General features: G+C 44.8%; 1 protein-coding gene and 3 long non-coding RNA genes across 7 annotated transcripts; 1 reads left to right on the top strand and 3 right to left on the bottom strand.

Moving 5' to 3' along the window:
- The first annotated feature begins 9,117 nt into the window (after window positions 1-9,117).
- On the top strand, window positions 9,118-10,124 carry LOC139073223 (uncharacterized). Its single transcript, XR_011521932.1, has 2 exons — window positions 9,118-9,648; window positions 9,994-10,124. It is a non-coding gene; the product is annotated as an uncharacterized lncRNA (long non-coding RNA).
- A 191-nt stretch (window positions 10,125-10,315) lies between these two features.
- On the bottom strand, window positions 10,316-12,596 carry LOC139073221 (uncharacterized). 4 transcript variants are annotated; one of them, XR_011521929.1, is made up of 5 exons: window positions 11,210-12,596; window positions 10,914-11,077; window positions 10,767-10,838; window positions 10,622-10,692; window positions 10,316-10,549 (listed from the first exon to the last, which is right to left on the bottom strand). It is a non-coding gene; the product is annotated as an uncharacterized lncRNA (long non-coding RNA). The 4 variants fall into 4 exon arrangements; XR_011521931.1 differs by having other exon boundaries at window positions 10,316-10,506; XR_011521928.1 differs by having other exon boundaries at window positions 10,622-10,838.
- A 312-nt stretch (window positions 12,597-12,908) lies between these two features.
- LOC139061906 (uncharacterized) lies at window positions 12,909-13,994 on the bottom strand. Its single transcript, XR_011515552.1, has 2 exons — window positions 13,828-13,994; window positions 12,909-13,404 (listed from the first exon to the last, which is right to left on the bottom strand). It is a non-coding gene; the product is annotated as an uncharacterized lncRNA (long non-coding RNA).
- Window positions 13,995-18,239: 4,245 nt separating this feature from the next.
- Window positions 18,240-20,350, bottom strand: LOC129160171 (spectrin alpha chain, non-erythrocytic 1-like). The gene is made up of 5 exons (XM_054737351.2): window positions 19,937-20,350; window positions 19,649-19,866; window positions 19,133-19,225; window positions 18,918-19,022; window positions 18,240-18,845 (listed from the first exon to the last, which is right to left on the bottom strand). The coding sequence occupies exons 3-5, from the start codon at window positions 19,196-19,198 to the stop codon at window positions 18,681-18,683; spliced, it is 336 nt and encodes a 111-aa protein (XP_054593326.2). The 5' UTR covers window positions 19,199-19,225; window positions 19,649-19,866; window positions 19,937-20,350; the 3' UTR covers window positions 18,240-18,680.
- Between the last annotated feature and the right edge of the window lie 4,665 nt (window positions 20,351-25,015).

Raw genomic sequence — 25,015 nt, 5'->3', positions numbered from 1 at the left:
GCTTATAACTTGGTTTCTGAATGTCCTAGAGAGATCAGGTTTGTTTTAGTGTACTCCAATCAACAGCCCCTACAACCTCAAATAGGATTGGAGTCATTAGCACTTATGGTTTTTAAATGTCACCCAGAATTATGTTGAACGAAGCACAATTTCACATCATTCTGGGTCCATTTGTGTGTAAACAAGGTCCAATCAGGCTGAAACGTTACAAGAAGGTAGAATCTATTGAGTTGTAAGTGATCTGAACGTTTCATGATGATCGCACATTCCTATTGGGGGTCAAACCATGTCCCAAAGGTCACCGGGCCTGGTGTCACTTTAAAGAAGTAGTCCAGTTACACCTTTGTGGGCTTATAACTTGGCTTCTGAATATCCTAGAGAGGTCAGGTTTGTTTTAGAGTACTCCAATTAGCAGCCCCCATTACCACTAAAAGCAATGGAGTCATTAACACTTATGGTTTTTAAATGGCACCCAAAATTATGTTGCACGAAGCACAATTTCACATCATTCTGGGTTCATTTGTGTGAAAACAAGGTCCAATCAGGCTGAAATGTTACAGGAAGGTAGAATCTATTGAGTTGTAAGTGATCTGAACATTTCATGATGATAGCACTTTCATAAGGGGGTCAAACCATGTCCCAAAGGTCACCGGATCTGGTGTCAATTTAAAGAAGTAGTCCAGTTAGACATTTGAGGGCTTATAACTTGGCTTCTGAATGTCCTAGAGAGATCAGGTTTGTTTTAATGTACTCCAACCAACAGCCCCTACAACCACAAAAAGGAATGGAGTCATTAGCACTTATGGTTTGTAAATGGCACCCAGAATTATGTTGCACGAAGCACAATTTCACATCATTCTGGGTCCATTTGTGTGAAAACAAGGTCCAATCAGGCTGAAACGTTACAAGAAGGTAGAATCTATGGAGTTGTAAGTGATCTGAACATTTCATGATGATCGCACATTCCTATAGGGGGTCAAACCATGTCCCAAAGGTCACCGGGCCTGGTGTCACTTTAAAGAAGTAGTCCAGTTACACCTTTGTGGGCTTATAACTTGGCTTCTGAATATCCTAGAGAGGTCAGGTTTGTTTTAGAGTACTCCAGTTAGCAGCCCCCATTACCACTAAAAGGGACGGAGTCATTAGCACTTATGGTTTTTAAATGGCACCCAGAATTATGTTGCACGAAGCACAATTTCACATCATTCTGGGTCCATTTGTGTGAAAACAAGGTCCAATCAGGCTGAAACTGTCATGATTCTCTAGGAGACTCTGGAGCGAACACACCCGGACACAGGAGAAAGTTTAACAGTTTTATTGAAAGTTCAGCGGGTTCTCAGAATGGAGGAGGAACTCTGGACGGGTTTGCCGAGGTGGTTCTGAAGGGGAAACAGAAGGTGAGTCGAGGAGCAAGGAGACTGTTCTGATAATAGAATTGAAGGGGGTGAGCTTACTGGTCTGCGTAGCGAGGAGTGTTTGGAGGGGAGGTGAGGTCCAGTGTGGGAGTGTGGCAGGCTGGGGTTGAGATTTTGCTGGAGGCTCGAGGGTGGACAGGCAGGTGGAGAAGAGAAGAATCCAACAGGGCATGGATGAAAAGGCTGAAGCACCGCAGCCAGGAGGAGCACTGGGTGAAGCAGACACCACGGTTCAGGGAAGACGCTGGGAGATCCTGGGAACTCAGAAGGTCGGGACGGCTGCGAGACAAAACATCACTCGTGAGAAAACACTTGGAAGCACAAGGAAACACAGAGCTGACCTGATTACCAAGCTGTGTGGCTTAATCATCTGGCATCTGCTTTCCTCCTCCGGCCAGCTTTAAGTGCTCCACCTTAATTGCCTCTGATCGATGGCACCTGGTGCAGCCTGCCTGTCACACCTGAGGAGAAGAGGTGAGGAACCACACACACACACACACACACACACACACACACACACACACACACACACACACACACACACACACACACACACACACACACACACACACACACACACACACACACACACACACACACACACACACACACACACACACACACACACACACACACACACACACACACACACACACACACACACACACACACACACACACACACACACACACACACACACACACACACACACACACACACACACACACAACCTCACAGTACCCCCCCCTCAACGGACGCCACCTGGCGGCCGACCCCGAGAGGTCGAGGCAACAGACCGCTCAAAATCACGGATGAGGGACGGATCCAGGATAGCAGAACGAGGAACCCAGGAGCGTTCCTCAGGACCATAACCCAGCCAGTCGACCAAGTATTGGCGACCACGTCCCCGAGGTCGGACGTCCAGGATCCGGGACACAGAGAAGGCGGGATGGCCATCAACAACCCGGGCGGGCGGAGGGGGACCGGCAGGAGGGAACAGGGGGCTTGAGGATACTGGTCTGATCTGGGAAACATGAAAAACTGGGTGAACACGAAGGTGGCTAGGGAGTCTCAGACGGACAGCTGAAGGACTGATGATAGCAGCAATAGGGAAAGGGCCCAGAAACCGGGGAGACAATTTCCTGGGAGCGCCCTTGAGCGGGAAATGCTGGGATGACAGCCAGACCTCCTGACCAACGGAGTATGCAGGGGCTGAAATGCGACGCCGGTCAGCATACCTCTTGTTTTGGGCTGAGGTTCGCTGCAGGGCGGACCGAGTATGGTTCCAAACTCGTTTGCAGGCCATCATGTGAGAACGGACTGAGGGAGTGATGGAATCGGGGAAGGTGCCAGGAAGGAGAGGTGGTTGATACCCGAGTGAGGCCTCAAATGGAGATAGACCTGAGGCGGCAGAGACGTGAGTATTGTGAGAGTACTCAACCCAAGGAAGGTGGAGGCTCCATGATGTAGGGTTATCGGCACAGAGGCAACGGAGGGTGTCCTCAACTTCCTGGTTGAGCCTCTCACATTGGCCGTTCGTCTGGGGATGAAAGCCAGAAGACAAACAGGGTTCAGCCCCAATGGAGCGACAGAAGTCCTTCCACACTTTGGCGATGAATTGGGGTCCGCGGTCATAAAGGATCTCAGATGGGATGCCATGTAGTCTGACCACGTGGAGAAACAAAAGTCGAGCGGTAGCAGCAGCTGAGGGTAGTTTGGACAGCGGGACCAGGTGACATGCCTTAGAAAAACGATCCACTATAGTGAGGACGACTGACTTGCCTTTGGAGATGGGGAGACCTGTTACAAAATCCAACGCGATGTGGGACCAGGGTCGGGCTGGAACTGGAAGAGACTGCAGGAGCCCAGCAGGTGGACGGTGAGAGTTCTTATTGCGAATGCAAGTAGTGCAGGCAGTAACATAGCTCATGACATCCTTATTCAGGCCAGGCCACCAGAAGTAACGGCGAACTAAGGCTATGGTACGACTCACCCCTGGGTGGCAGGAGAACCTGGAGCAGTGCGACCACCGGATGACCTGGGACCGGACACTTGTGGGGACATAGAGTCGGTTAGGGGGACCCCCACCCGGGTCTGGTTCCGTCTCCTGAGCCTTGTGGATCTGCCTCTCAATGTCCCAGGTGAGGCTGCCCACCAAACATGTGGCCGGTAAGATGGGTTCTGGGGCTTCAGAGGGATCGTCGGGCGAGAACTGGCGTGAAAGAGCGTCTGGCTTGACATTTCGTGTGCCTGGCCTGTAGGTGATAACAAAATTAAAACGAGAAAAGAACAGTGACCAACGAAACTGCCTGGGATTTAGACGCTTGGCCGATTGTAGATACGACAAGTTTTTATGGTCCGTCCAAACAATAACTGGTAACTCGGTACCCTCGAGCCAATGTCTCCACTCCTCAAAGGAAAGCTTAATGGCCAGCAGCTCTCGATCCCCTATGTCGTATCGGCCTTCAGTGGGGGTGAAACGCCTTGAGTAGAAGGCACAGGGGTGGAGTTTCTGATCAGCAGATGATCTTTGAGAAAGGACCGCCCCCACGCCAGTGTTTGAGGCATCCACCTCCAGAATGAACTGGGCCTTGCTGTCGGGGGTAACTAGAATGGGAGCCTCAACAAATCTCTGCTTAAGGGATAGAAAAGCCTGGTCTGCATCTTTGGTCCAACGGAAAATCTGCTTAGTGGAGGTGAGAGCAGTTAATGGGGCTGCCAGAATGCTGAAATTGCGAATGAACCGCCTATAAAAATTAGCAAACCCCAAAAATCGCTGCAGTTGTTTTCTTGACTCTGGAATGGGCCAATCCTTGACTGCCTTGATCTTTTCCGGATCTGTCTTCACCTGCCCACCCCCGAGGACGTAACCAAGGAAAGTTATGGAACGGGTGTGAAACTCACATTTCTCAGCTTTAACAAAGAGGTTGTTTTCCAGGAGGCGTTGTAGGACTCGGCGGACGTGGACCTGGTGGTCTGAGAATGATTTAGAGAAGATTAGAATGTCGTCCAGATAGACAAAAACAAAGACATTCAAAAAATCCCGGAGTACATCATTTATCAGATTTTGGAATATTGCTGGGGCGTTGCAAAGGCCGAAGGGCATGACCAGATACTCAAAATGTCCAATGTGTGTTTTAAATGCTGTTTTCCACTCATCTCCTTCCTTGATTCGGACCAAATGATAAGCGTTCCTGAGATCAAGCTTGGTGAAAAATAGAGCTTCCTGGACAGGCTCAAACGCAGAAGCAATTAAAGGGAGGGAGTACCTGTTCTTTATGGTGATGTTGTTCAGGGCACGATAGTCAATGCAGGGCCTCAGGGTTCCATCTTTTTTCCCCACGAAGAAAAAGCCTGCTCCCATGGGGGAAGTGGAGTGTCGGATGATGCCTGCTTTTAATGAATCGTTAATGTATTCCTCCATAGTCTCACGTTCTTGTTTCGAGAGGCTGAACAGACGACCGGAGGGAAGAGGGGCCCCTGGGAGAAGGTCTATGGAACAGTCATAGGGTCGATGAGACGGAAGGGAGAGGGCACGCTCCTTACTAAAAACCCTGTGAAGATCATGGTATTCTGTGGGGACGTTAGTGAGATCAGTGGGCTCCGAATGTTCTGGGACGGAGGAAACCTGACTGGGAACGGCAGAATGGAGGCATTCGCGAATGCAGGTAGGGCTCCAAGATTCCACACGGGCCTGGGACCAATTGATGGAGGGGTTGTGCTGGGACAACCAGGGGTAACCTAAAACTATAGGTGAATCATTGACTGGGAAAACTAAAAATGTAATTTCGTTTCAGTCTGATGGGTGATGGTAGTAAGAGAACAACCATCTAATGCAGAAACCTGCACCGGATGATCGAGCTCTAGGATGGGAATGCAATGTTGTAGAACAAAACCAGCACTAATTAAATTTTGCTCTGACCCAGAATCTATGAGGGCGCTAGTTTGGACCTGAAGACTATTAATTTGGATGGTGGCGGAAAGCGTGAGGCGAAGATTTCTTTTGTTGAGGTCACCCGTCAGTACCCCCACTTTTACTGACGAGTGAACCCTTTTGGGCGGAGCTGGCAGGCTGCAATAAAATGATCAGGGGAACCGCAATATAGGCAACAACGAGCTTCCATACGGCGCTGCCTCTCCGCCGGAGAAAGCCGAGCACGGCCGATCTGCATGGGCTCAGGGGAAGGCAAATTTGGCTGTGCGCTGGAGACAGGGGGCGGAGCCGAAAACCCGAGAGGAGACGGCGGTGTAGTTAGTTCAACCCGACGCGGAGCAGGGAATCGGGGACCCGGACCCCTAAGTTTTGCTCGCTCTCTAAGACGGTTGTCGATCCTTATAGCGAGATTGATTAATTCATCCAAGGTGTCGGGCTCGTCTCTGCTGGCCAACTCGTCTTTCAGATTCTCATTAAGCGCATGTTGAAACGCCCCTTTCAGCGCGGGACTGTTCCAACCTGATTCCGCAGCCAAAATGCGGAAATCGACTGTCATCTCAGCTACTGATCTATTACCCTGTCTTAGATTCCATAATCTCTTGGTGGCTTGTTCCTCGCTAACTTTTGGGCAGAAAGTCTGCTTAAACTGTTCGAGAAAATAGTCAAATGAGTGATCTGAAAGACTGTCGGAGCCAAGGGTAGCCTGGGCCCAAAGCAGAGCTTTGTCATTAAGGAGGGAGATGACATATGAAATTTTACTCTCATCTGTCTGAAAAGAGTGGGGACTGCGGTCAAAAGCTAAGTAACATTGCAACAGAAAGCGTTTTGCCTTACCTAACTCGCCAGAGAACAGATTAGGAGTCGGAGAAACCGCATCACGGAAACCGGACGATGCTGAAGGATCACGGCGGACCGGGACTGGTGCCGACGATTGTGGATCAGGTGAGGGGAGCCTAGAACTCAGATCATGAAAGAGTTTAGTGAGATGATTGATTCCTTGGAGTAAAGTATCCTGTTGCTGAGACATGTTCTGGAGAGCCGTTTCGTGTCGGCCCAACAGGATGCCTTGTTCGGACAGAGCAGTGCGCAGGTGTGCCGCAGAGTCTGAATGGCCAGATGATTCTGTCATGATTCTCTAGGAGACTCTGGAGCGAACACACCCGGACACAGGAGAAAGTTTAACAGTTTTATTGAAAGTTCAGCGGGTTCTCAGAATGGAGGAGGAACTCTGGACGGGTTCGCCGAGGTGGTTCTGAAGGGGAAACAGAAGGTGAGTCGAGGAGCAAGGAGACTGTTCTGATAATAGAATTGAAGGGGGTGAGCTTACTGGTCTGCGTAGCGAGGAGTGTTTGGAGGGGAGGTGAGGTCCAGTGTGGGAGTGTGGCAGGCTGGGGTTGAGATTTTGCTGGAGGCTCGAGGGTGGACAGGCAGGTGGAGAAGAGAAGAATCCAACAGGGCAGGGATGAAAAGGCTGAAGCACCGCAGCCAGGAGGAGCACTGGGTGAAGCAGACACCACGGTTCAGGGAAGACGCTGGGAGATCCTGGGAACTCAGAAGGTCAGGACGGCTGCGAGACAAAACATCACTCGTGAGAAAACACTTGGAAGCACAAGGAAACACAGAGCTGACCTGATTACCAAGCTGTGTGGCTTAATCATCTGGCATCTGCTTTCCTCCTCCGGCCAGCTTTAAGTGCTCCACCTTAATTGCCTCTGATCGATGGCACCTGGTGCAGCCTGCCTGTCACACCTGAGGAGAAGAGGTGAGGAACCACACACACACACACACACACACACACACAGAACCTCACAGTTACTTAAAATGTGAGCACCTAGTATGCCTAAATGACCTGTTAGATTTGTTTTCATTCAAATTGATACGATACCCAAAGTCCACATTTGAAAGAGGAGGATAAAAGTAATCCAAAAAAGCTTGTTTGGCCATTGAAGACATGTTTTTTAGAAAAGTATAATGTTGTAGCTTTAGCATATAAGGTTACATTTGCAAGATTTAAATAATAGGTTGCAATATAAGTGGGCATGTCTGTGGCATGAAACTCCAGGGCTGAAAATAAGTCCCCACTCTGGCCCTGGTCTCACTCTTAAATTTTGTTTCCAAAAAGATACATGCATTACATCTCAAAATAATTAAAACATGGTGTTTCCCAACAGATATGGAATTGTAATCTTCGGTGGGATTGAGGGTTATTCAAGAAAGGTAAAAAAATTATTTACATTTTCTGACTGCGGTATATCTCATCATTATTTTATGAATGACATTGAGGCATGTTCTTGCAGATAATGTATCTCTGTGCAGCAAATAATAATAAGGCCTCAACTGCTCTGAAGTTCTTCATGACCTCTGTGGAAGAGTTTGGATTTCCATTAAGGTAAAAAAAAGAGGTTCCTTTAATCTGCAGTTTTCCCCTTGTTATCCTATTCTGCTCACTCAACTCACTCAGCAGCATCCACTCACTTACTCCCTTGCTCCCCCACTTCACTCACTCATGTAACTCTGCCACGTCACTCACCGCACTAACCTTGATCACCTACATTGTTTTATACAAGTAGCTCCATACCCCCCCCCCCCCCCCCATGTGTTTCCACCCCAACATGCATTTCCCCCCATATACACGTGTTTAATTATAACATGATAAAGGTCGAGTGACCAATCTCCTCTCTCTACATGTTTTTTTTTTGCACAACATTTTATGTTTGACAAACTACTTGTATTTAAACAGGGTAAGGGGAGACCAAGGCGTTGAAAATGTTGGCATTGCCAACTGCATGTTCAGCATCCGTGGATGTGGCAGAGGAAGCTACATATCTGGCAAAAGTGTGCACAACCAAAGGTGAATAATAATTTAATGTTTTAAAGGGGTATTAAAATAATTGCCTGGCTGTACCTTAATACTCTGTTTAGTTATTTGAGAGGTAATTTTGTTTTGCAGAGATGGTTGACAAACCCATTTTGCATGTTTTCATCTTGTAGGATTGAGCGCTTGTGGCGTGACATATGGATGGCTGTTACAAGTGTTTATTATAAGGTGCTGCATAGCCTTGAGGAGGAGGGCCTGTTGGACCCTTCCAACAGTTTGCACTTGTTCTGTTGTCAATATGTCTTCATACCAAGACTCCACATGGACCTTGACCTTTTCAAAGATGGATGGGACAACCACCCACTACGAATGGAGGAAAACATGACTCCGAATCAACTCTGGGCTATGGGGCTTCTTCACCATCCTGTGGCTCCTCCAGCAAGTGTGGAGGTACAGCATGCTCAGCCTAAGTTCTTTTCTGTTTCAGTCACAAGTGTTAGGATTAGTTTTGAAATGATACTTTAAAATCATCGGGGCATTTTCCAATGTGCTACCCATCAAAGTGACACTCCAGCACCAAGTAAAATTTTGTCTGTTATACTTCCCAGAATGAAATAAGACCGAACAAAGCATTTTGTAACCAGCCGAGTCATCTTCCTGATCATTGTCCTGATAAAATAATGTAAGCGAATGGTAATAACAACACGCTAGTTATTAATTCTATTCACTTACATTATCTCATGCTAAACTAAAGCAAAAAGTCTGCTGCTAGATCATGACTGGGCTACTTACAAAATGCTTTATTTGTCCTATCAAATTCTGGGAAATATAACAACAAATGTTTATTTTTAATTATATATATATATATATCCCAGAATTAGATACTACAAAGTGTTTTTATATATTTTATTATATAATAAAAGATTAATTGCTTTTTACAGACTATTCAAGACAACATAGACTGGAATGCTGACAGTTTGGGAGAAGAACCTGGAAGTGGAATAGTTGTGCCAACCATCCAGCATTCTGTGGGGCCCCAAGTTATGGCAGGACTGATGACAGCCATCTCCCCCACTGCTCCCTCCCAGGACAATGGCAGAGACATTTACAGGGCTGCACTGAACTTTGTAGCACTACACACACAGTAGGTTCACTGTTAAAGTGCATGTCAAGTGTGCCTCAGAGTCTTACCCCACCCACGTATCAATTTTGAAAACTGCAACATTAGTAGGCGTTGCCTGGAGGACCGAGAGGGCAGAGCCGTGGCAGTGACGAAGAGACGGCTAACTAGACGAAGCTAGCTCCCTTCACTCTGAGCAGTCATTAGAAGTGGAGGACGTTTCTCCCCCTCCTTACCCAGACACTCGAGAAGAAAGGGACCAAGTCTATTTGGAGGAGACAAGCGGACATGAGCCTTATTGTTTTGAGCTTGTGAGTTGCCTGAAATTACTGGAACCGACCCAACAGACCCATCTCTGAACGTAAGTAGCCGTTAGCCATAGCATTGGATTAGCTGCAGGGTTTGTCTCCATGGCCCTAAAAAGCTAGTATTCAGCATGTTTTAGAGATTTATCTGCATCAACACACCTGGTTTTAATCAGCAACAAACAGCTGAGCTGCTTAACAGCTTATCTAACCTGTTAAAGCAGGAAAATCCACTGAAACGTGCTGGATAGCAGCTCTCCAGGAGATCTGGGCTCAAGCTAGTCTGCTGCATAAAGTTATGAAAATATACCATGAGAAAATTATTCTGTAATGTGTTCAGCCCATTAAAACTGCCCTGATTTCATTATTTATTTACTGATACTAGCTGCTCTTGGTTGCAGGTGATCCTCTGGTGTCTGCAGCTGGTCTCCTGCTGATGTCGTCGGGATCAGGAACTTCCAGAAGAATGTGCCTTTCAATGACTCTTTCCCCCTTATTTGTTATATTAATTAAATAAATCTCAATTTATATATTTCCTGTTTTTGTTCATGTCCATAAATACTTAAACATGCTTGAAATTAAAACGAGCTTTTAACAGTGAGGTGCTAGTTTAGTTCATCACAATAGAGCTAGTTAAACATGCGACAATGTGATAATTCAATTAATGTAATTTATAAATATCCATTAAAATATCAAAACTGGAATCAAAATGAGATATTTGGCAGCACAAAAAACTTGTCAAAGACAATATTTATTATAATAATTGTAGGCAGACAGGAGACAGAGCTGATGGAGGTTCTCAGTCATCGAAGGATGGCTGAAGGCTTTCCAGGAACAGGAGATGTGGTGTTGTCTCTTCTCTCTATTCTGCCAGATGAGCTGATAGGTTACAGGTGTGTGAGGACATCCTCATGCTGTCATAACCAGATGACAGGAGTTATCAGGTGATCAGCCAGGCTAATGAGATGCAGAAAGAAAACAAATCCAGGACAGTGTACAGTAATAACAATAATATGTGGTGTTGCTCACCTTATGTGCTCTTATAGAGTTATTAACGTGTGCCTGCCTCATGGTGTAGAGTCCATATTTTGCAGAGTGTCCTGCAGTAATGCAGGTTATTAGTTAATTTACTTTTGATAGCAAAAACAAAATATTTAATTTAAAAGTTATTTACCAGGTGAATCAGCTCACACGTCACCACCTGGTGGTGACCACCAAGTGTCACAGGGCCAGAATCAGTAGCCTCCTTCATGATGTAATCACATACTTATTTAATTGTTAATATCTTAAAAATTCAGAAATGTTTTAATTTTTTTTTTACCTTGAACAGTTCACTGAGCTTGCACTGTCACTGAGGTGGAAGCTGGAATCAACAGCAGACACCTCACACCGTGGTCTTTTCAGGAGGTGTGGATGCTCTGGGACCTTCTGGAAGATGAATTTCTGTCATGGTCCCTGTGTCACAAGACACTGAGGCTGTGAGCTCTATAAAAACAAAGAAGCAGCACATTTATAAATGTTTAAAAGAGCATAAAATCACTTGTAACAATCTGTAAAACAAATTAAAACTAGAAGGTAATAAAATGTTTACATAGAAGATTATTAAAAATAATTCACCTTTGCTACGGGTAACACCACGTCAGCCTGGACAAGTGCATTCTTGCAGATTACTAAATCAGTCTGACAGCCAGTGTCTTGGGTAGATTTAGCCTGAAAAAAAATAGAAGCACATTGATGTTTATAAAGTCAGATAAAATACAAAAGAAACTGTCCCATATAGGCGCTTTATAACATTCCTAGTGTGTGATGTTATTATAAAGTAAAAGTCAGTCACATATGATGTGGAGACCCTGAAATGCGACCTCCTGAACAGAATTCCTCACGGAACCGGGTCACGCTGTGCTAGATTTCACGCTGTAATGCAGTCTGTCAACTAGTGCTGCGTCAGTTTAGAGTCACTGTTGCTGAATTACCGACTGACACAAAAACAACCCGAATTTTCTCTGAGCCTGACAGTCATGTGGACCGTTTTGTCGGCCAGGGCTTCGAGATATGTTCCGATTCGCCGCTGATTCTAACCTTACATCCCGTTCCACATTTTGTGAACTTGACAAAATAGCCCGAAGGCAGTGCAGACTGATATTAGCTAAATGGAGTGAACCACGTCTCTCAAACTTTGCATTTAGGTAGGAAATTGTCTTTAGAAGATGTTAAAACTTTTATTTAGCTTACTCACCTCAGACTGTAGCCCGTCATGGTGGGGGAGCAGAGTCGGTGGGCTGCATCTAAATCGCGGAAGAGCCACGGTGGGCACAGCCTCCCTCTTGGAACGGAGACGTGCAGAATCGCGGGTAAAATGCTGGTTGCAAACTACAGCACCAGGCGGGAGCTGAATCTTTTCCAGACACGCAACCACTGGCGCCTAATTTCTAAGTCCAGCGGAAAGGAGTGCAACCCGACAGAGCTCCGCAACCATACTACACTACACCATCTCACCATGCTAACACGATATGGAGCACTAAACCCGAACTACTTTCCTAATTACACTAACAGCCAAACAGTAACTAAACTACAATATCCAACAGCCAAGCTAACACTAAATAAGTATGTATAACACTAAAAGCTATGCTAAAGACTAGGATATGCTAATGCTATATGCTAATGCTGAACTACGGCTAGCCTCCTACACTCTCATGCAAATCCAACTCCCAACTCGCCACAAGGCGTGGCCGAGACTCCCGATGCTTTTATAACGTTGACACAGAGCTGCTACGTAGTACTCTACTGGATTACGTAGTATCTTACTCTTTAGCCATTGGCTAAAATTTATTCAAAATGAGTCAAATTCTATGTTTTAAGCTGAAGGTGGAGCTATACTGTGGTATTTAGGCAGAATTTTTAATTTTTTAAGAAAATGCACCAAAATGCTAAAATAATGAATACACACATTTAAAACACTATTAGACACTCATTTATACAGTTCATCAGCAAAAAAAAGTTAATTTAGACGTTACTTGCTCTTTAAGAATCTAACAAAACCTTGACGTAATAATATAGCGAAATACAAACCCAAAATTCTGCCCACACTACAATGACAACTTTAAAACGTCAAGGGGTCTACTGCAGCTCTTGAAGACTTCAAACTAATGTGTGGTCTTGTCATGTGTGGCCGTCTACATCAGCAGTTGGGTTGTTTTGCTTTGAACATACAACATATTGTAATGCAACACATTTAATTGAGAAGATGAAATGCCTTGATTTGTCATTGAAATATACTGCTTTGCTTTAAATAAATGACTAACAACAAACCAGTAACTCAATTTGTCAATTTTATTACACAGCTTATTTTCAGACAAATACTAAAGCACATCTTGTAACTACATTTAACTGTTTGTAAAATTTAAATCAGTCTGGCTTAAAACATTTGGATGTAGAAATCTGTCAACTAATAAAACAACATTACACATAACGTAGCTGGATTATTGTAATTAACATACAGCTAAATTGTACATTCCTTTGCACATACAAATAATTTTAAAATAAAACAATATAATCACAACAAAATTAACCTTGAGGGTGCATCTGATGTTTTAAAAATAAATACCTCTGAATGTGTGACGCTTTCACCTACAGTCAGAGAACGTTTCCCAAGTCCAGCCAATGTAAGCTTGAGTTCCACATCTGCTTGGGGGGTCTTTTCATGTTCTTTGTCAAGCAAAAAAAAGTGAAGTAAAACAGTCTTTTGAGGTCGTGCATATGGTGCAAAACGTTTCTTGCCTTTTGCTTGTTTCCGAAAAAATCCAGGAAACGATCTAAAAATGAAAGTAAGCTTGATTATTCATCGATACTAAACGTGTAAATTTCATTAACTCATTTGCAGCACTGCAGTTACACCTAGCCATTTCTTGATGCACTGACTGTCCGGAGACCCCGGACCCGCTGGGCTAAGCAGTCTGCCGAGGACTCGCTATTTGCTCTGCCTGTCCCTCATCTGGCTGTCGTGTATTTCCCTGTCTGCTTAACCTGCGGTGTAGCATCGACACCAGACTGTTTGCCGTGTCAAGAATGGCCGATAACTGAGCCTGACGAACAAAGAAAGTGGGAAAAAAGTGACTCAAAACTAAAAAACAAGCACAACTACAGAGTACAATCAATATTAACGCAACATCATAGCAATCCTGGAACCGAAATATGTCAGCAGTCCGCTTTAAAAAGATCAACAAATGTTGTTTTACCTGACTTCCTCCTGTGTTTTGGTTCTCTCCGTCCTCCATGTTGCCGCTGAGAGCGCAAAACGGGAAACGCATGCGCAGTATAGAAGATCGTTGTTTCTTTGCTCGACGCATAATGCCTGTGACCCTGACGTCATCAGGTGTCACTGTTTTTGCAGCACATAATTCTTATTCATAACTGGAGAGTCGTCTTTTGTCACAGTCGTAAAATTTCACTTCGTATTGATAAACTTTTACTTCATACTCGTAATTGATTAGTGTTGTAGATTTTTCAATCTTATTTTCAGAGGCAAGAGTTTACAAAAGCTCAGCTTTGGGTACAAGTCATTAATATTATGCATGACCGTTGACTACCACGCACGAATCTTCAGTTTACAAGTACGACCACTTTAGTCAGTGAATTGGCCCCATAGCTAATAATCCAGAGGAAGCAGAAACACAAAAAATGTGCCATTTGTGTGCAACAGTTTTAGAAAATGTCATTATTTTGTAATAACAGTACTGTGAACCGAAAATAACATGTACATATTCTTTTGTGTTTTAGCCAAATGTCATCAGGTAACAACGCGGCTGGACAACAGGCTATAACTACAGAACAAGACAACATCAGGTGACAACAGCCAAACAGAAAGACGACAGGTTCTGTCGACAGAGTAAAAACATCGCTGAACAACATATTTAAAATATTTTTGGCACAATCCGAATCCCATACATTTGAATGGCTTTTACTTTTTTAAATGAATAAAATCTGTGATTACTTTACCTCCTTGGGCATGTTCAAGCATGAAGCGTGCAACTTGAATATTCTCCCCTCCTTTGTCACTGCATACCCTTTTAAGGATTCCAAATTGGTCCACAGCACCAAGAAAGGCATTGAGAACAGTAGAGGCTTTATTGTTGTCACTTCCTGTAACCCCGGGTTTCCACGGGAGCCGTCAGCAGCACGTTACTGCAGCAGCACGTCTTGCTCGCGTAAGCTGCTGCTTGGCCCTTCCCACGGGACGCGAAGCAGCAGGGGAGCAGCTGTCACCGACCGAGCACGAAGTCACACGAGTGACTTCGTCAGTAAACACAACAACAAGCAGGAGAAAACTACAACATGGTTTGTGTTTTATGTTCTGTCCGTTTTATAATCGCCAATACGGACCTGAAAAACAAAGGAGACCGCTAGCTATGTGATAACTTCTCACGGGGCCGCACAGTTAGTAACGTTTTTTAAAAGTAAAGCAACCGGAAGGCAGTACGTTTTTTATTCTGAAAATCTCGGGAGCTTCTCTCCATTTCCGCTTCCCATTTCCTGTCTTTCCTTCCCCCAAAATGTCGAACTTGACCCGTTTCAGAGGCGTCGCGCGTAGAAAATAGAACCGGCGCGTAAAGGCCGCGACATGCTGCTCCTGAGACGCGGCCGACTCGCGCTGCTGACGGCTCCGGTGGAAAAAGTTCTGTTGACCACAGCGGTTCCTATCAGCAGCTCTGATGTGCTGCTGCAGTAACGTGCTGCTGACGGTTCCGGTGGAAAGCCGGGGTAAGAAACATGATCTTTCTGCTGTACCCATCAATTACACCATGTATCACAATTTTCCACCTAAAAATTTCAAATAAATAATTTTGAGCCGTTTGTGTATGGACTTCATTTAAATATTGAAATTAACCATTTTCAAACAGACTGACCTGATTAACTTGTGATTTCCATCAATGTGCCAAAGGGCCATGGGAGATGGCACAGAGTAGGCTCTTCTTGGAACAATGTTGATACCAAGTCCACGGCATATGGTACCAACTGGATCCACGTGTCAATGTCTATCACTCTTGATCTTTGAAGTCTTAAAAAACACAAAGACAGATCATTAAATTTGACACTGAATTCATATTTTAATAAATTTACTAATTATTTCATTTTATTTATTTGTATCAACACCCACCTCAATCCCATGCCGTTTAGATATCCGCTGACGGTTTTTATTCCAGAATTGGGAAACTCCTGAATGAAGTCACTTACCACCCTGATAAGATCCTCATTAGAAATATCACTGTAGTGCATTCTGACCGACATTTCCCCGGAAATGTCCCAAAGCGGACGTCCTCTGTCACCTGAATGAATAGTGGCAGCCTTGAATTCTTGAGCTGGGTGTTTTTCTTCCAAAAACAAAAGCACGCAATGCATGCTGTTTATGACATCATCCATGTCAGTAAACACACCAAAATGCATACATCTAACTACAATAGCCTGTAGTTCCTCATAGCGACAACGAATATAATCTAGATCACATATGTCAGAGTCATGGCCCGCGGGCCAGATGCGGCCCACGGAGCATTTTTATGTGGCCCGCGAGATAAATATCAAAAATATATTAAAACTGGCCCGCTGGCCGATTTTACCGCAAAGACTACAACTCCCATGATGCTTTGCGGCACCAGCGCGGAGCAGACGCGCCCCCTCCTTTGTGTTTTTTCAGCGCCGAGGCAGTCAGAGGTAGTTGGGTGTCTGCAGCTCCGCTGTCTCGGACAAACTACGCTCCTCTCACTCAGCGCCGAGTTCACTCAGCTGTTTTCTGACGTTGAAGCCCAGAAACGGAGATTCTAGCTGCTAAGTAACGTGTTCACGACTGAAAGAGAAAGTTTTCCAACTAACGTCCAGACAGAGCTGATATAACTCCAGCGAGCAGCCACACGCTCAAACCAGCATGACTCTGTGGCTGCTGTCGTGTTTCCTCCCCGACACCATAGACTGTACATACTGGACAAACGGATTCCATAGACTCCAATAACACGTTTTTTGTCCATAATGGGAGGTGGCCACCACCGCCATTTTGACCGTGTCACAGGTTCCGTCCAGCCCAGACAATTCCATGAAAGGGAAGAGAGGAGGCGCTGATGGTGGGGCTGTAAGGCTGGGATCGAGTGACGAACTAGCTACGAGCTAACCTGAAGCTAACCCTGGCTAACCCAAAGCTAAAGCGGAGGTGGGAGCCGAGCTAACGGATGTAGCCACCTAGCTTCAATTCAACCGGAGCTAACTGGAACACCCAACGACCTGACCCTCACACAGAGTTTAGGTGGAGGTTTTCTGCGCCTGTTCGTGAGAAGTACCTGTATTAAAAAAGTTTTAAATCGGTAAGTTTATAATTTATTTCCGTAATGAAAACATTTTGCTTTGAGCAAGTTTTCAGTACAGTTAATTTCGGCGCTATCACTCCTGAGTCGCACCAGCCATTAAATGTATCATGAAGAAGAGAAAATATATTTAAGTCGTATTTTGGGGGGACATTTTATTATCTTTCTTACAAAATCTGAGACCAAGCGTTTCACATACCACCACAAGCACCGGTAACCATAACAGAATGAACAGCCAGCAGAGGAGAGGATGGCGGTGTTTCAAACCCTCCCGGCCGGCGTGGAGAGCTCATTCCTGGGCTGGAGCCGGCCCTCAGCACCCCACCACAGGCTCTAACAGATGCTGGTGGTGTTTCATATATTTCCAAAACGTAATACTTGTTTGTATCTTGTACAGCCAACTAGCCTTTATTCTGGACTCAGTACAATTTACCAAAAGTAAAGAGACATTATACAGATGAAGTAAGCACAAGATAACTTACTGGAAGACACGGAATTATCATCAGAACCAGAACAAGAGAGCCTGATAACAGTTATGTGAAAATAACAGTTAAAAAGTATGTATGTGTAATAGAAATAAAAATATATTAGAATTAGTGTAACTCACTGTGATCCAAACAATAAATCAGCCATAGCTGATTAGTAAATATGACATGAGGTCTGGGAGTTTTTAAGTTTCATTCTTTTATTACATTTTTTTCTTAGATCTGTTAAAATGTCACCATGGCAGCCTGTGTCTCCAACATCAGCTACACAACACAGCAAGTGTAAGTTCCTGTCTTGACCACTTCATGTATGGTTTTGTACTTTAAACAATTATGACAAACCTGTTATTTTTTCCTCCATAGCCATTTGGATCATTGGAGACAGCTGAGTGAGGCGTGGTGCCCAGAGAGCTGCAGAGACCGTCGGAGACAACCTTGGCCTCCCTGACGTCTGTGTCTCCTGGTTTGGTTGGGGCGGACCATCGACATACATACATGTGCCGACACTTTGCGCCCTGTTTTATAAAATGTAGTGTTAAAAATAAAGGTTTTTGCTCAATTACTGGAATTTCTTTGGTTAAGACAAAAGTGAGGAATAATCATTTACAAGTTATTTGTACAACAGGCCCATTTTAAATCCCAACAGTTTCTTAGCAGCCAATAGAAATGTGTTCTTTACTAACTTTACTTGGTTTGAAAATCTTACTAAAATAAACTTGAGTGCCGTATTGCAAAACCCAATCATACTTGTTATGTAAACATTAGCTTTGTAGATATTTTTTACAGATATATATTTGTGTGCAACAAATCCAAACTTAAATAATTTGTCATTCTTTATTGAAAAACAACAAAATACAGGTATACAGAAGTGTGGGAAAATGATAATGTGAAAGTATTGCACTATAAATGAAGTGAGATGAGATGAAGGTGAGATGAAGGTGGACGCCAGCGGGCTGGACGCCGGACGAAGAAACCTGGAGACGGATCGCTCAGACAGGAAGGGAAGAGCTTCCTCTTACCTTGATGGAATTAAAGTTAGCCGTCGTCTGAACGCCCAACCGTACGGTCTGAGGTCAAAGGTCACAGGAAACACACACCAGTCAGCAGTCATACAGATGCATAAAGATAACTGTAGCCATGGCAACCAGCTGACATGTCCCCACTTTCACCAGCACCTGGTGCCTGCCGGGTCACCTGAATTCCTGTGTGATGTCAGCACGGTCGGCCGTGACTGCGGCCATCAGAGGTGACCTCTGATCAGCTGAATGAACTCACCTTCCAGGGTGACGCCGTGTTAGAGTCAGCTTCATCCTGTAAACAAACAAACAAACAAACAAATGAGTGGTAACAAAAACACCACGTCTGGTTCTGGTGGAGGACAACATGCACCTTTCCAGGAGCAGAACCCAGATGTTCTTGTTGCTACAAACAGAGACGAGCAGAGTTAAACCAGGAAGTGAGAGGGACCAGCTGCTGCAGACAGGTGACGCTCACCTGAGCCTGAACCATAGGAGCCTCCTCAGCCATCAGACCTTCTGACTCCAGTTCAGATGCCACCTTGTTGATGTCCCTCAGGCGGGACTCGTTGGCCTTCAGGTCCTGCAGGACTAAAGCACCTGCTGATTACCTTGTTGCTGTCGGGTTAACAGGTCTGGTGTTAGAACGTGGTGGATAAGAATGTTCTGACGGGCCGAGGGTTCTGAACTCACCCTGCAGGACTGGGCCTGCTCCTTCAGGGCCTGGATGCTGCTGCTGTAAGCCGACAGGTCCGACATCAGGGCCTCGTGCTTCTTCAGGAGAGCCTGTGGAGCAGAACATCAGAACCTTCAGCTCGTCTGACACAAGTGGAGCTTTCTCGCAGCGATGGTCCAATCGGATCCGCCACCGTAAAACAAACCCTGCTCAGTTCACCGCAGACGCAGCTCTGCGGGTGTTTAGTGGAAAAGCGTGAGCCTTCTGCCGGCTGCCACGTGTCATGGCTGCTCTGCAGCGGGAACACACATCACAGCTTGTAAACTGTTTGAAATAAGAGCGACGGGAACACGTTTGTCATCACTTCCTGTGCGAGGCCAGCACTTCTACCCCTAACCCATGAGACGCTCAAACGAGCAACGACGTCTGGTAGACAACCGAAGGAAATGACAAATACAGAAACACTAATTATGAAGGACTGGAAAGAGAGCAAAGAAAAGCGATTGGAGTTTCTCAGGAAGGGACTTCCATACCTCGGCCAAGTCCTCGTCTTTCCCTTAGTCTGGACTTCCAACGATGGGCTCCTTCTCCCTCATCCAGGACTCGGCCTCATTAGCATCCGCAAAGTACTGCTGGGCCTGCAGAGAGTCCTCCAGGTCCTGCCTCCTCTGGGACGCCTTGGCCTTCAGCGTGTCCCAACGTCCATGAAGCTCCCACAGTTTAGTCTTCACTTACTCACCAGCGAAGTGACCTGGACCCAAAAAAAGTGAGCCAGAACCTGCAGACACCTCAGAAACATGTCAGGACCAGACCTGCTCTACCTTCTTCCACCATGGTCTCTCCTTTCTGGGTGACAGCCTTGATGCGAGGTTCATGACCTGTGATCTCAGCCTGCAGAGCCTGGTGCTTCTTTAGCAGGTTCTGGACACCAATCAGGTCCTTCCCTGAGGACACATGTTAGAGTTCAGCATTATGCAGTAGACAGACCAGTTTAACCCAGGGGTTTCTTTCTTCTACAATCTGCTCTTTAACTGTATTATTTCCTGCTATTTCAGCTGTTAACTTTATTTTTTCTCTAAGTGTTTTTCTCCCCAGAAGAAGCTACAATGGTGTTCTGCTGAGCTGTGGTGGCCTCATGGAGGGGGCCATCGGCTAGCACACTGCTGCTAACCACTTAAACACTCTCCCTCTCCTGATAATAACATTTTACTTTCTTTGATGTTGGATGTGGTGCTACTAGTTTACCCGTTTAATTATAGATTCACTAGGATAAATACAATAAGTTTATCTCTCGCCAAATAGAATATTTACTGTGGCGAGCCCGTGAAGAGGTGTAGGAGAATGCGACAAATTTGACTGTTAAAAAGTCTGTTATGTACAAAAAACACAATATCATCACACTATTTTGGACCGATACATGACAGGATACCACAGAACAGCTCTCCGCCCTCTGCTGTCCGGTCCGGGAATTGCTTTGCAACACTCCCCAGGAGACGGAGAAGTATGAGAGCTAAACGTCCCCGTCCGTGCGTGCGTGTCTCTCCCTGTTGGAGCTGACAGAGAAGCATGAATCAGGCTTTATTGTAGCTGTCAATTGTTGCTTGATAAGCAGAAACTGTCACCTTCAAAACACCTCCTCTGCACAGGTGTTTCTTTGTAATTAGGAACAGGAATAAAGTTATAGAGGTCAGCAGGTAAAAAATCTGCTTAAATTAATTTCACCATTAGAACAAAGGATGTTGTGTAGGCGTGAGATCACCAAAGATGATAGGGTCTTTTAAATCTTACTTTCAGATAAGCTGATGACGTTCAAAACTTACCTTGTCATTCCTACTTACCTGTTCTTCCCTTCTTGGAACAGGTTTTTTGACCTTAAAGGACGAGAAGATTGTAGGTACGGCTGTGTCCTTCAGGCAAACTCTCCCCTAAAATAAAAAAAACATAATTACTTAATTAAAAAAAAGAGATTCACATATACACACATCAGACAAGGTCAGCTTCTGAAGAACACACTGGTACACCAGAGCACTGTGTGTGTGAGTGAATGTGCTTGCATGTGTGTGTGTAAAAGGCATGTGTAGTGTTTGTTATTTATAAAGCATATGTTGTTGGATTTTATCCAGAATCGAGACTTTGAAAATATATAGTTTAATTACAGTTTGATTTATTTGACATCTGTATAATGTTTATTATTTTGTTTTTTTCCCCCTAAATGCCTAACGTTTTAGTTTAACATGAATATTTGTCATTCATCCCAATACATAAAGTTACACATTAAAGACTGTCCAAAAATTAATTTGTTTGTCTGAGTAATCCACAGAAGAAGAGTCAATGAGCAAATTACGTAAAGCTAAACTAGAACTTCATGGAATTATTGACAAAAAGACACAATTTTTAGAACAAAGACTACGAATAGAAAACTTCAAACATAGTAATAAATCAGGTAAATTCTTAGCTAGCCAATTAAAAATAAATAAAGAGAAAACTACCATATCTGCTGTTAAAGACTCAACCGGGAATATAGTTAATGACCCTGAAAGAATAAACAACACCTTCAGAGACTTTTACCAAACGTTGTACTCACCACAGATAAACCCATCAGATAATGAGATCAATACGTTCCTTGACAGGATAACACTTCCTAAATTATCAGACAGCCAAGTTACAGTCCTGGACTTGCCACTAACATCAGCGGAGCTCCAGGAAGCCCTTAAATCCATGAGTAATAGGAAAGCTCCAGGTCCAGACGGGTTCCCAGTAGAATTCTACAAAGAATTCTGGATCATTCTGGCTCCAACATTTTTCAGAATGGTGAGGGAAATCGAAGAGAGCGGCAGATTACAGCCAAACATGAATTCAGCCAATATTAGTCTCTTGTTAAAACCAGGCAAAGACCCAGCATTTCCAACCAGCTATCGCCCAATTTCTCTTATTAATGTTGATCTCAAAATAATCTGTAAAGCCCTGGCCAAAAGATTAGAGAAGGTAACCCCCTTCATAATACACCCTGACCAAACTGGTTTCATTAAGGGTAAACAGTCATCCACAAACTCGCGTAGATTACTTAATTTGATAGAATTCTCTTACAGTAGAAACATAGAAACTAGTATATTATCTCTAGATGCAGAAAGGCTTTTGATAGAGTTAACTGGAAGTTCTTATTTGCATTTTACATAAATTTGGTTTTGGGAACTTCTTCATAAACTGGCTACAAACATTATATAGTTCACCAACAGCACGTGTCAGGACGAATGACCAAATATCAGCTAGCTTCTGTCTTCAGAGGGGGACCAGGCAGGGATGCCCACTCTCCCCCTCACTATTTGCTATCTTTATTGAACCACTAGCAACAGCAATTAGGCAAACAACAGATATTAAAGGGATAAAGTGTAAGAAAATAGAACATAAGATCAGTCTTTATGCAGATGATGTTTTACTCTTTCTCCAGAATTCTCAATCCTCTCTCTCCCAAGCAATAGAACTGATAAACTCTTTTTCCAGAGTTTCAGATTACTCTATAAACTGGTTAAAATCCACAGTTCTACCAATTAATTTCTCATTTGTCAATTTGCTTAATACACAATTGGAGTCAGGGAATATCACATACCTGGGAATTAATATCTCTCCCAAGTTAGCAGATCTAACCAAACTAAACTACATCCCACTTTTAAGGAAAGTGGAAGATGATCTTGCAAGATGGAAATCCTTACCAATATCACTCATGGGGAGAGTGGCTACAATTAAAATGATGGTCTTACCCAGAATAAATTACTTATTCTCGATGATCCCAAACAAACCACCAGCTGACTGGTTTAAATCTCTGGACTCCTCAATTACTAAATTCCTTTGGCAGGATAAACCTCCACGAATTAGCTTAAAAACGCTTCAGAAGACCAAAGACAGAGGAGGACTGGATTTACACAACTTTTATTATTATTTCTTAGCCAACAGGCTGCAATATATACCAAGATGGTTGCAAGATAACCCACTAGATGAGTCCTGGTTAGATATAGAACAGACACTTTGCAATACGATAGAGCTCTCAGACTTACCATTTATTAGCTCAAGCATAAGAAAACATGAAAGCTTCAAAAGTATTAATATCAGCACCTCTCTGACAGCATGGTGGGAGTATCTTAAAATGACCGAGTCTTCACTAGTACCATGCAGACACACACCTATCTGGAATAATCCTGACATTTTGCAAAACAACAAAATGATTAACCTTCCTGACTGGAAAAATAAAGGAATCCTATACCTGGAACACATATATGAAGGATTGGACTTCATTCCATTTAATCAAATAGTCTCCCAATTTGGAACGGATAAGAATAGCTTTTTCACCAAATTAAATCTGTAGTTAAACAAAAATTTAAGCTCAATAAAATAGAATTACAAACACCACCAAGGGTATTAGACTTTTATAATCTCAAACCCCCCAAACTACTGTCTAAAGTGTATAAGACACTGTCCAAAATAGACGATAAAATTGCAATCCCTATTGAAAAATGGGAGGTGGATCTATCAGTTAGCTTTGACCAGGACTTCTGGTCCCAAACTTGTTTAAAAACTTTTAAAATGATCAGACACCCCAATTTATACACTATACAGGTCATCGGATGTTCAAGATGGGGTTTGTGTCGTCTGACACCTGTACACACTGCACAAACAACATTCCTGACAATTACATTCATGCACTGTGGTCCTGCCCACCTGTCCAGGAATTTTGGGGTAGAGTATGTGAGGATATGTCAAAATGTCTGAAATGTCATATCCCAACTTCCCCCTCTCTTTGTTTACTGGGAAACCTGGACGATGTCCTGATTGAAACATCTTTGGTTCACGTGGTTCTGACTGCCATATGCATCGCTAAGAAAACTATCCTCTTGAATTGGAAAAACAGAGAAACTCTCTGCATTAACCAGTATAGAAATCTTTTGTAGATCATATTGCACTTGATATAGCCTCTGCTTCCACTTCAGATGAATCTCTCTGGGCCCCTTTGATCGGTTCCATCACATAGCGAGGGTGGGGGGCCGTTGATGTTGTCCTACGAGATGGTGTAGGTGGGGGGGTGTGGGGTCTGAGTTTGGAGTATCCGGATGTTCCCTGGAGGTGGGTTCACTGGGGGTGTCTGGGACTGGGGGGCCGTTGCCCCCTTCTGGAGGTGCTTGGGTTGCCTCGGGGGGTGGACTACTGGTAGTTGTGAGTGGGGCCCCTTGGGGGGCTTGGCGGCGGCCATGGGTCACTGCCTGGCGGCTGCAATGCCCCTGGGCGGGTCTGGGTGGGGGCCTGGGGGCTCGGGGTTTGGGGGTGGCCGGCCTCGGGTGGGGATCTAGGCGGGGCCTTGGGGGTCGGGTCCTGACATGTATGCTGCCGGGAAGAAGGCAGGAACACGCAGCAGTGCCTGGCACGGGTTCGGGGGCCTCAGGTAGACCTTGGCTCCTCTGCTGTTCCATCACAGGGGAGGGGGGAGGTTCAGGAGGGGGAGGACCCAACCTTACCTGGATGTCCCATGTCTTATATATTCTGGACGTTGTGCAAATGCAGGGATGGGCATAGATATTCTGCTGGGGTGGGGCTGGGTTGGTGCCCTCGGACTCCGTGGGGCTCTGTAATGCTGCTGCTTTGGACCCTGGCAGGATGGGCTGGGGTCTCCATGCCCTGGGTGGCAGTTTTACAACAGAGGTGCCTATTGGGGCCAGTAGGGGAGCTGGCTCCCTGGAGGGCGAAGCCCAGCCAGCCATTCCTCCCCATCCCCGCATTTTTCTCTCCTCCTGCTCCCTCACATCATCACACAAACATACACATAGGATCTTGGGGGGTGGGCAAGTCAGGGAGTGCGGGTATGGACCCCATTTCCGCATTCCTGTGGCAACCTACCCCCCAATTTTATTTGC

Source organism: Nothobranchius furzeri, chromosome 11 (assembly GCF_043380555.1).
Source record: "Nothobranchius furzeri strain GRZ-AD chromosome 11, NfurGRZ-RIMD1, whole genome shotgun sequence".
Classification (NCBI taxonomy): Eukaryota; Metazoa; Chordata; class Actinopteri; order Cyprinodontiformes; family Nothobranchiidae; genus Nothobranchius; species Nothobranchius furzeri.
This window is presented reverse-complemented; position numbering and strand designations above follow the sequence as displayed.

Excerpts from the sequence above, each read along its gene's own strand:
- LOC129160171 (XM_054737351.2), bottom strand. The coding sequence starts at position 19,198 with ATGTCGGACCTGTCGGCTTACAGCAGCAGCATCCAGGCCCTGAAGGAG. Across the intron at positions 19,023-19,132 it reads AGCAGGCCCAGTCCTGCAGG|GACCTGAAGGCCAACGAGTC; the intron begins GTGAGTTCAGAA and ends TTAGTCCTGCAG. Across the intron at positions 18,846-18,917 it reads CTCCTATGGTTCAGGCTCAG|CAACAAGAACATCTGGGTTC; the intron begins GTGAGCGTCACC and ends CTCTGTTTGTAG.